The sequence below is a fragment of the Euleptes europaea genome, chromosome 8 (assembly GCF_029931775.1).
Source record: "Euleptes europaea isolate rEulEur1 chromosome 8, rEulEur1.hap1, whole genome shotgun sequence".
Taxonomy (NCBI): domain Eukaryota; kingdom Metazoa; phylum Chordata; class Lepidosauria; order Squamata; family Sphaerodactylidae; genus Euleptes; species Euleptes europaea.
The window spans coordinates 40,211,780-40,224,048 of record NC_079319.1 but is presented as its reverse complement, the minus strand read 5'-3'; the positions used below and the strand labels follow the sequence as shown (position 1 = coordinate 40,224,048).

The window sequence follows — 12,269 nt, the reverse complement described above, 5'->3', positions numbered from 1 at the left end:
ATTGAAATTCATAAACATCAGCACAACTTTAACAGAAAAGAGGAGAGTTTAAGAATGAATAAGGCTTGGCTTCCTGCCCTGAAAAACCTCCAGACAAAGACAACATTCAACAATAGCCATACAGATTAGTTTTGGATTACACACATTAACAGATCACTTCAGGATACAATGGTTCCATATAAACATACCATACCCTCATTAGCACATTATCTTGATACTTACAGGACAATACTTTTGCAGGACAATACTCAGCTCAAACCCAACCCCTTTCTGACTATATATTACTCTTCCTACACCCTTGACACTGAGAGACACTGTCCTTCAGTGTTACTACTCTGAAGATGCCTGCCACAGTTGCTGGCGAAACGTCAGGAAAGAAAATTCCAAGACCACGGTTACACAGCCCGGATAACCTACAAGAACCAATTCCTCAGATTTTTCACCATTCATGCTAAGGCCTCTTTGTCAGGTATAGCTGAGGTCTTCATGGCCTCCATGACAACACTGGGCTGTTCTGTTATTATGGGCTTCATGTATGTGGAAGTTCATGTGCTGGATTAAGTGTTTTGCACTGGGTTCCTGATGGCACGGTGATTGAAGTTACTGAGATTAAATTTTGCTGTGGTCAGCACATTACCCAATCAAGGGGCTAGCCGCTAGAGATAGCTCTGTGCTTTGGTGGATGTGAAGAAGTGGGGGTTCTGTCTATACAATAGACAGAAGTGTTAGGCAGCCAGGGGCAGCTAAAAGCATTTTGCCATCCAACTGCCCTCCTTCTATGCTGCCCTGTCAGTGCTTCTACAGCCTGCCTTGGAACTGGGGGTCAGTGGCACAGGTGCTGGGCATGCCCATCTCCTTTGCTGCCTCACAGGTTAGGTGGGCATCAGTCAATGTATCTGAAACCCACTTTGGAGATAAGCAGCATGGGTGCAGGAGGCTGCATACCTCTTTTTGCGCTAACAACACCAAATAGGCTCCCCAAACAGTTGCTTGGATCACTTCAACATTGAACCAGCCCTGTCATCTGCATCCTCTCCTCCTATGGAAGAGCCACAACTACCAGTGTGCTTAAACTGTGAGGACCAGGGAACAGGTAGGAGGGCAACTGGAGGGCAAGTGGTGTAAGACTCATAATGAATTTGACCAAACATGCTACAGACATCATTTGCAAGCCTGCTAGGTGGTAGTGAAGAAATCTTTCTTCTCCATCATCATTGAATCTATGGAATTGCATCCTGCTGAGCAGTTCCAAATGGCGAAAAAGGCTTCTATATTTAAAGAGTGATACACTGGAATTTTTTTGTTTACAGGTAAGCTCACCGAGATCCAGTATGGCTTACTTGCCACAGTTGTAACTGAGTCAGGAGGACTGTCAGAAGCAATCATTTGTTGCATTTGTTTGGATTATTTCAACCTAGATCCCTTCAACAGAATGCTTGGGGTGGTGCAGGCCATCACCTGTTGTTGAGAACCCCACCTGTTTTGGTCTGTGGTTAGTTAAGGTCTGTGAAGTAGAACTTGGAGGGCTACTGACTGGAACAAGTAAACGCCTCCTCTTTGGAAGGATAAGTCCCTCCTCCATTAAATGAGGAAGTCAAACCTCTGTTCCTGAACTAGGCTTATTTATCCAACTTTAGATCAGTCTTCGATAGCCCCTTTGAGAGTTAAGGACATTATGTAATAGCAGAGCAACTGCAAGCACATCTGGATGATGCATACATTCTCTAACCTACTGCAATAGGGCTTCTGACCTGCTTATGGGCATAAGACGACTGTAGTTGCCCTGGCAAATTATCTGCATTTGGAACTTGCCAGAAGAAATTCATGATACTGTTAAACTCCTCAGCAGCTATTGATAAGTGGATCATGTAATTCAGTTGAAAGCTGGTAGGGCTATTGAATTTGGATCTTAAACGATTCTGGGTTTTATTATCAGAATGCATCCAGAAGGTCATATAATGAGGCCAATAATACTAACATCACCTATAGGTATTGGATAGACTTCATCACCAATGCAGTTTTATTGACTATAGAAAACCTATGGAAAAGGTCATCTGGAATTTTGCGATGGATGTCATAAACATGCTAATCAAACCCAACTACATTTCATTAACCAAGTATTCAGGATTGGCTATCTCAATTCTAATCCAGCACATTAAAGTTGTAGTTGAACAATTACGTTCAGCAAACTGAAACTCAATTCACACATGTTGGAGGCAATGCCAGTTATCTGGAGAGGATAATATTACAGGGAGTCCTGTGAGAAAGGATACAGTGGTTTCCTGACCAGTTAGACTAGGAACATACATGTGCTCCTTAACATTCCTTTACAATCCAGTTGATAGGTACTGGCAGTTGCATCTTTTATTAATTTCATCTGATATATAGGCTATGCTCAGTCAGTCTTTATTGCAGCCCACAAGCCATACAGAAGCAGAAAAAACTCAGCTATTTAATTATCTACATAAAATCTCTACATACATCATAAAACCTGGTATATCTTATAGTTTAAGGGTTAGAATCTGAGAAATTTATACACAGTATGTTTGGTCCATATTTTCACTGCAGAGAATAGAAACATAGCCCCAGAGGCAGATACAGGCTTTACTCCTTTCTGGACAAGAGGAATCTTGCCATAGTCGACATGTTTTTGTGACTATAGGATTGACTGCTGTAAAGTATTTTACATGAGACCGCCTTGAAGAAAACTGTTGCCTCTGAAGCCCACAGTCGAGATGGTCAGCAGGGGCATGAGTGCAGGGAGATCAAATCCAACATATTCTGTAGCATCTGCACTGATAATTAACTTCTGGACACAATTAAAGCCTTTCATCCACATATCTTAAAGACCGCCTGTCTGTCATTTGAGCTTAGCGGCTGTTTATGTTATGTAGGGTGGTCTCTACGGATTTTTAAGGAGACAGGTGCAGATATCTGTTTTGTATTGCAATTGTGGTGAAACCACTGCCACTGAATGACTGGAAAATGATTGACTGAACTGCTTTGTTGACACAGAATGCTCACAAACATTCCCTTCCTGAACCATTGGAACAAAGCCTTCAAGTTGTCTGCAGTCCATATATCTGGGGGAAGGGGAAATTGTTTGTTTAGCTCATGTTAAAACCCCACAAAGACCCTAGAGACAGGAATATATTTGTGAGCAGCATGAGGTCTAATCTAGGGGAAAGGCCCAGGAGATAGAGCAACTAAAGGACAAGGGGGAAATATGCAAAGCAGGCAGCAGAATTACAAAAAAGAATCTGAAGCAGATGTAATAGAAAGAAACCTGAGGGAAAAGACAGCAGGTATGAAAAATGGGGACAAGAAAGGGTTAATAAGATTGGGAATCTGAAAGACAATTACAGTGTTTAACATCAGGAGGGGCTTATACAATTTGGGTGAACTGAGACAGGAATACTAGAGAGGCTGACCAAGAGAAATGTGGTTAAAATAAAGTAAAGTACTTTATGCTATTAAAGGTTTTGGTTTTGGTATTGGAAGTAAGGTATAGAAGAGCTGAAATGCAGAGATATGTGGAAATTGTGAGTTTGGGGGAGGTGGGGAGAACCCTGGAGCTGAGGAAAGGAAGAACCAAGTACGGCAGAACTTCACAGAGTACCCTAGAACAAGTGAACCTGGGTGATTGAAGGGAATGGTGTGCCTTTAAAAGTGTCCTAGAATGGGAATTCTGCCAGTGGTGGCTTCTTCTACAGCTACTGTAAAAAGAAACAAGGACCAAGAAGCACTGTTGTGTGAGGTGGGATGCAAATTCACATCTTGATTTGAACTACCATACTAGTTCTTTGACTGCTGTTAACTTCCAGTTAATGAATGTAACAAAAAAAATCATTGGCATAGCATAAAGGAGGAAGTGTCTTTCATGTCTTGTCCTTTTTACTGCTGAGAAGCAGGTATATGCCTGCCACACTAGGGCAGGCATTAAGTTAATTGGGTCAACATGACAACCCCCAGAATGCCTATCATATTAAAAATCACTGTTTCTGCTAAAGAGCTTGGGGCACTGTTGGGTTGAATCCACTAGACCTTGAAATACAACTTGTAGTCTGATTAGGAGCCTGTAACATCATTCCAAGTTTCTAGGTTAGTAGATTTTCAGGCACAAAATAAATTACAGGTTCAGGGAATTGTGTGTCCCAGGCTACAGATAGGCCATGGAACTAGACCAAACATGGTCTTCTCATAAGGGTAGCCATGTTGGTCTGCAGAAGAGCTAGATTCTCATCCAGTAGCACCTTAAGAGACCAACAAGATTTTTGGGGTATAAGCTTTCAAGAGTTAAATCACCCTTGTCCCCAAAATGTTGGAAGTGTAATACAGAAATTGGATCATTTCATCACATGTGGTGGACTTGTGATAAAGCAAAAAAAATTTGGGACATGATTTACAATGAAATACGACTGATTATCCAGAACAATATACCCAAAACACCAGAGATGATGTTACTTAGTATGATACCGGACAATATTAAAACTCAAAGATCATTTTTAATTTATGCCATCACAGTTTATGCAGCTAAATGGAAATCAACGGATACTCCAGAAAAAAAAAGACTGGATATTAAAAATGCTGGAACTGGTGGAGATGGAGAAACTAATGGCACTGATAAATCAAAAGGATAATATGCAATTTATGGGAGAGTAGAAGGCTTGGAGAAGTTATTGTGAAAATGAATTGCAATTGGGGAAAATAGAAGGTTATTCTTTGATCTGATCCATTTGTACCAATCTGTAAGACGGATATTTGAATTTTATATATATATATATATATATATATATATATATATATATATATATATATATATATATATATATATATATAAATTTTTATATTTTGAGTTTGGGATAGAATGCATTTAGTATATAACAATATTAGGATCAGAATCATATTCAAAAAAGTATTTGAATTTATTATGAGATAGACGGAGATGGAGGGGAAGTCACAGAGTATAATCAAATATGTTATTAGTACTCTCAACAAAAATTTATGGTTTTTTATTTTATTGATTTTTATTAATTGTTGATATATTTGTTTATACACTTGAAAAAATAAAAAAAAATATTATATTAAAAAAAAGAGTTAAATCACCCTTCAGATAAAGAGAGCTTTGTCTCTCAAAAGCTTATACCCTGAAAATCTTGTTGGTCTCTTAAGGTGCCACTGGATGTGGATCGAGCTGGATGTGGATCGAGCAATAAAATACAATTCTCAAATACTGCTGTTATCTGCAGTACATTATTATTGCTAATCCATTGGGGACTTTACACTGGCGTGCCCATCTGCTAAAGGTTTATAAACAATAAACAGTGAGTTTACCCAGTGGGCAAATAGCATCCACCAAGCCTTTTCAGATCAGGAAAATGGCAAGGAAGGTGTAAGTCCCCATTTTGCTGTCCTGATCTGAATTGAGTCCCTGCTTGTCTGGGACCAGATTTCCCACTGAGAATTCACAATGCACATCTGATTGAAAGTCCTTGTGGCAGAACAAGACACAACCTGAGAACTTTGTAACATGTAGTTAGGCCCTATCAGGCAGTGCTTATGACATGAGGAACAAGAATCTTGAGGACTGTCATTCTAGAAGGTGCCTGTGAAACTGTACAATCCAGCCAGTGTGGTATAGTGGTTAAGAGCAGTGGACTCTAATCTGGAGAACTGGGTTTGATTTCCCACTCCTCCATATGAGTGACTGGCTCTAATCTGGTGAACCAGGTTGGTTTCCCCACTCCTAAACATGAATCCAGCTGGGTGCACTTGGGCTAGTCACAGTTCTGTCTGAACCATCTCAGCCCCACCTACCTCACAAGGTGTCTGTTGCGGGGAGAGGAAGGGAAGGCGATGGTAAGCCAGTTTGCGACTCCTTTAAAAAGGTAGAGAAAGTCGGCATATAAAAACTAACTCTTCTCTTCTTCCTCAGTCCTATCTCATACATCATGATAGCAATGAATATATTATAGAAAAAAGTACTGCATTTCCCAAATAAGAGAAAATTGTATGTTGGGTATTCAGAAAATGCTATATCCCCGCTTCCGAAGTGTAACCTGCAGAGTAGATGTACTGTTCACAACACAAGTGAATTACAGATGCATATTTGTTGTTCAGAGGAAGATCAGCTCCAAGAAATGCTATGATAAAGAGTATTGATATCTGGCCATCACTGTATCTAGTACTGAAAGTGTAGACACTGTGGCTCTAAGTGGCAAAGTGAACATTTCTGGCTGGAAAGTGGATACCACTTACAGTGGTTCAAAAAAACCTGCTAAATGTAAAGATATCAGGCCTTCCAATTCTATATTCAAGACCTGGGAGGAAAATACATTTGGAAGAGGAGTGGGAGCATATCTTCTATCCTTACAAATTCACAACTGTGATATTCCAACTTTAGCAATCACAGGTCGTTTATGCATGGGAGTTTTACCTGAGGTTTGTTGCTCTCTGGACCCACACTTTCCTGTTGCGAATCTATGCACCATCAGTCTTCAAGCGCAAATCAAGAAGCATGGCAGTCCCCGCCCCTTGAAATGCTGCTTTTTAATTGGCTGTAGTGCTTACTGTGAGAAAAAAGTCATTGTGTGTGTGTGTCCCCCCACGGAAATTCAACGCCATGAAAAAAAGCATTTTAAAAAATGGAGCTCTCTAAAAGAAATGGGAGGGGAGGGAGAAACCCAAGCCTCGTTTTTTAAATCCTTTCTTCTGCTCATAAAGAACTCTGAGGAAGCAGGAAACATTTGAATCCCCGCCCCTTGACGTGCTGCTTTGTAATTGGCTGTAGTGCTTTCTGGGAGAGAAATGTCACTCCCCCAAGCTTCTGTATCCCACGCTTTGTCTTATGCATGGTTATTTCACCCGGGATGATCTCAGGAAAGTTAAAACAATTGGGTTAATAGAGGAAAGGGAAGTCCCATTTTGTGAGGGCTGGCTGCGAGGTCATCAGTAGTGGACAGAAAACTCATGCATAACTCCAGGGAACAACCGAGATAGACTGGGGGCAAATGTGAGTGAAAGTACCCATACATAAATGATCACATTCTGTTAAACAGAGCTCTGAAAATGATAATCAGTTGCAGTAGGCTTTCTTTTGTTATCAGTGAATACATGTTACATTCTACTAGCTGAGACCAGGCAAATTGCCAACCAAGGCTATTTTCATTAAGATATTGAGAAACCAAGCGGGGCAGACCACTGCAAATTGGTGATTAACCTAACAGTTAGATGGACTTTTGTGAGTGCAGCCCTATTAATTAAGTAGCAGTTGGGTTAATCAAGATACCAAAAGTAATTTGTTGAAATAAATATTTTATTACCATGGTCATTAATAAAGCAAGAAGGTTTATAATAATGTAAAGACTGTGTCTACTAGCATGTGAATATACAGACAGATATAGATAAATATAAGGACATTGAGTAAAGTTTAATAGTTGCAACTGTTCATTAATCAGGTTTCAGTCACCCAAATTTAATTACTAGTATGCCATTCCTCCACGAAATATTTGTGGCTGTTGTCATTTGGTGCACTTATCAGTAAAGTACTCAAGATTTTAATTTCTGTTGCCTTTTACAAAGGAGGTATGTTCAGCTTAATATTTTATGATGTGTTCAAGGTGAACAAAGCTGAAATTCCTTGGATTTTTATTTTTCCCCAGTGGGAATATATGCTACCAATGCACATGTGTCATCACATGTGAATATCTGTATGTGAGTTATACATTGTTTTGTGGATGGAGATGTTTTCCATGTAGGAAAACATTATCCATGAACCTATCATTATGTTCACAGTATGTAGCTGATCATATAAGAGGTTCACCAAAGTAGCTGACAGCTTAAGGGTCTATTAGTATTATCTGATACATAACACATTTAGTTCAACACACTTTGCAAAAATAATGCAGGCTGTGATGTCCTATGACATGAAACATGTTGAGTCATTCCCCAAACTGCAGAAGTACTGAAAATGTCCACTCATGTGGACTGAAAAATAAATTATGTGAAGAAAAATAAGTTATGTGAAGTGGTTGTTAGTATTACGGATTTAGTTTCACTGTATTGTAGATGCTAAGACACCACAATTTAGGGGTTGAAAGAGAACATCTGCATAGACATGAAGTGATTTGATTACTAGATTACTCAGAACTGAATGTATAATCTGACTACATTGCAATGCACTGTATTTGAAGTGAGATAGTAGGGGAGTTCTGCTTCATGTTAGTCACTACTGAACGGATGATGCTCACATGTGAGCCAGCTGTAAGTTCTGAAGCATGAAGGGGAAAGTTATGAAGTGCTTTGAATCTAGGTAGAGGGACGGTTTATTCTGCATAAATGTAATTCCATGTTTTAGGTGCTTTAGACCAGAGGTCCTCAACCTTATCCAGCCTGCAGGCCCCTTTGGAATTCTGATACAGGGTGGTGGGCGTAACCACAAAATTGGTGTCATGGGAACTGGAACTAACCACAAAATGTTAGGGAGTGAAGTTATGCATAACTCTAACTGTAATTCTTCAGTATTTCAGTCAGGAGCTCTGTTTAACAGGATGCCTTTTACAATGAACATATTGTTGAAAAAAAAATTATTGCTTACACACAGCTTACATTCAGTCATGCTGTAAAGATCCTTGTGTTGTTGTGGCAGCACTGCCAAAGCAATTAAAGCCCTCCAAGCTGGCAGCCATCACCACATCCTGGGGCAGGAAGTTTCACAATTTAACTATGCGTTGTGTGAAAAAATACTTCCTTTTATCTGTTTGGAATCTTTCACCCTCCAGCTTTAGCAGATGACCCCATGTTCTAGTATTAGGGGAGCCAGTTAACGCCCTGACCTGGATGGCCCAGGCTAGCCTGATCTCGTGAGATCTCAGAAGCTAAGCAGGGTCGGCCATGGTTAGTATTTGGATGGGAGACCACCAAGGAATACCAGGGGTTGCTGTGCAGAGGAAGGCACTGGCAAACCACCTCTGTTAGTCTCTTGCCATGAAAACCCCAAAAGGGATCGCCATAAGTCGGCTGCAACTTGACGGCACTTTACACACACACAAGCCGGTTAACACATTCTGGAACTACCTGAACCTTGATATATTCTGGAACACCTCACTATCCTTCATCTACAGAACAATATCTCTTCGAATGCAGCTTTCAGAACCCTCTATGTTTTGATGAGTTAATTATAAACAAGAATTAATTATAATCAAGTGGTAGTCTCTTCTAGTGATCACTAAAATATTTTTAGTTCAGAAGTCACATTAGAGTAAGACAGGTGCTGCATTCTGTTTCCTGGCATGGCTTATCCCCAGAACTAATGCACATATGCCTGATTTTTAAAAAAAATTGTGAAGAAGGCTAGTTACTGAAAATATTTTGAGAAAGCCCACCAGCAAGGACAAATCCAAGAATTCTTATGAGAATTCCTCACTAAGCAACCTGAAGGCGCTGTGATCTTTAGTGGAATTGGCTCCACTATAAAGCACATTTCAAGGGCAGTGCACTCAGCCAGGCTTTGGTTGCCCTGAGGGATGGTTCCTTTCTTGGACTGCTGCTAAGGAAGAATTTCGTCACTGTGGGAAGACAAGTGTTGAGATTCCCTGAGCTCCCATCCTTCATCTCTGCAGTATATATAATGGTAGACTAAGGTTTAAAAAGCAAGAGTTTAATAATATCACTTTGTTCTAAAAAAAAAAAAAATGCATCAGGTGTCCAATTTTCCTGCAATGATTTTCCAGATAGTCTATTCATTTTTATAATGTCTGATTGAACAACCTTCCAGAACTTTTTAAAGTTTGTTTGTCATGACATTGTCTTTGTAGCGAAGTTAATGCCGAAAAGAGTTGTTCTTAAAAAGCAGTACGTTTAAGAGTTTTTAAATACCATTTTGTTTTTTAATTGTGGACATTATCCACTGAGCTGCTATCTATTTTCCACTCCTTCAGCAGGCAATAGCCATCACTTTAGAAAAACATTTTCTGCACTTTAAGAGTTAAAACTTACAAACAGGGAGGGACTCAGAAGGATCTCACAGTTCAGGGAAATTCTATTTTTACCCACTGACTTCTGCTTTGCCTGCCCTGCCTCCGTGGGCCTACTGAATTTATATTGTAGAGAAAGTTGCTTATATTTAATAGTGTTAGGGAACTGGTAGTTGGTGGAGTTACCCTAAGATGACATGACCTTAGTTCTAGAGGAAGGTGTAGGGATCGCTGTACAAAATGCTATTCATATTGAAGTTGTTTCTAGCCATTCCACATTCTGTTAAACCTTTATCGGTGGGCCCAGAAATATTATAGCCACCTCCTCTTTCTCCAGCTCTCATTGCCTTCTTCTAGCCCCCAAACCTCATGATGCTGGCCATCTTCTTCTCTCCCATCCACCATCATAACTGCCTCTTCCTTCTGCCCCCTGTCACCAGGAGCCTTCTTCTACCATACCTGGTGGCAGCATTGCTGTCTTCTTTCCTTTCCACTGCCACCATTTTGGGGGGTTGCTAGCCAAAATGGTGGCCAAGATTATACAGCGAAGCATCAAGAAAGCTCTTTTTCCCCCGCTTTAAGTTGCAACATTGGTGCAAATACCTGTAAAGCAGGGGTCCCCAACCTTTTTGAGCCTGCAGGCGCCTTTGGAATTCTGATGCAGCATGGTGGGCTCAGCCACAAAATGGCTGCCACAAAATGTCTACCGCAGGAGATGGAGCCAGCCACAAAATGATTGCCATAGCTCTACTTCAGTCACACAATGAAATTCTTGTGCATTGGTGGGACAGCCAATTAAATCTCCAGTATCTATTCAGAACCCTTGCTGGGCAAAAGCCCTACCAGGTCCCACTCACTTCCTAAAAACACTTGGCGGACTTCAGAAAAGGTCCTGGTGGATCCTTATCTGAAGGATCTGAAGGATCATTGGATGATATTTAATATTCAAGTCATTCAAACCATTAGGTGCTAATTCACCCATGGACACCACACTGGAGACCATTGCTGCAAAAGTTTAAAAAGTAATTTTAAAAATACCCCAGCCTGTTAAAGCAATATCCGGCTGGGGATGAGGACGAGCTATAAACCCAAACGAATAAATAAATCACTTCAACAATCTGAGTTTTTAAAAGCTGGAGCTTTTTTTCCTTTACCGATTTCTATGCAGATCTGGGAAATCACTCCAGTCTGGGTCCCCCCTCTATTCTTATCTGCTTGAAGGGAAGGCATGTTCAGGATTAGGAACATAGATTCAAAAACTATACTCAAATTTCACAGAAAGTCAAGTTTTTCCCCAGATGAAACATCATTTATCAATAATGTCAGCAAACCAGACACAATTCAGGATTCCGCATCAACAAACTTCTAAGTATAAATACTTTTAAATTCAATTAACTTCAGTGGGATTACAGTGGGCACAGTTTTTTGTAGATTTCACCTAAATACTGAATCGTTTGAAGTTACATAATTCTTGAAATTGCCTATACTGTCATTCCCACTGTGTGATTTAATGCAATCTTTCACTAGCTTACCATGTTGAAAATTTGGTTTCATTTAAGAGAATAAAAGTCTTTTGAACAGGACACTTGGTCTGTACATTTGTGTTTTGGGACTAATTATTTTTCTTTCCTTGTTTTCTTACAGTTGATTGGTTTTGTCTATGCCTGTTATGTGATCAGTGTCTTCATGGAGGAAGAGGACAGCTGTAAGTACTGATACGCACCTACCCATCTCTGGAGCCACAAACCTAGGGTGAGATTTAGTATTACACTCCTAGCCAACTGTATGAAACTAGAGGGGGAAATGTTCAAATGTTACAACCAGTCTCTGTGAGTGATACAAATAAGTAAAGCTAAGCACTTAAATGCCCCACATTATCAACATCCTCTTTAAATTTTCACTGACAATAGGCATTCTAGTTTGATTGACGTTGATGTTAGGAAAGCCACATTTTTCAACACAGAAGTCTTTTCCAGCAGTACAATTTAATCATGACATGTTGTAAATATATGCTACCCACCCTATTTTCTCTTTCGGTCTGCACTTTTAAAGCACTGTGCTGGATCTACTAGCTTTTCTACTTAATTTCGCCCAATTCCCCTCCTTGCTGCTAGTTCTTTCCTGCATGTCTTTTATCCATGGGGGTTCCTTCACCCACAGAAAAGTCTTTTCAGAGGTCAAAACAGGCCCTTTATCCCACTTTTTGAAAGTGGAAAAACTGGTAGGCTCCAACCCACTGTTTACTGTGATATTTCTGAAAAGATGAACAATAGGACAGATAATCCGAAATGAGTA

At 40.1% G+C, this 12,269-nt stretch overlaps 1 protein-coding gene across 1 annotated transcript in view; it reads left to right on the top strand.

Moving 5' to 3' along the window:
* NKAIN3 (sodium/potassium transporting ATPase interacting 3) overlaps positions 1–11,738 on the top strand; it is a 235,146-nt gene extending 223,408 nt beyond the window's left edge. The window contains exon 5 of the mRNA XM_056854473.1: positions 11,619–11,738. Coding sequence (XP_056710451.1) covers positions 11,619–11,690 — 72 coding nt within the window. The 3' untranslated portion in view covers positions 11,691–11,738. The remainder of the gene's footprint in view (positions 1–11,618) is intronic.
* Positions 11,739–12,269: the final 531 nt, after the last annotated feature.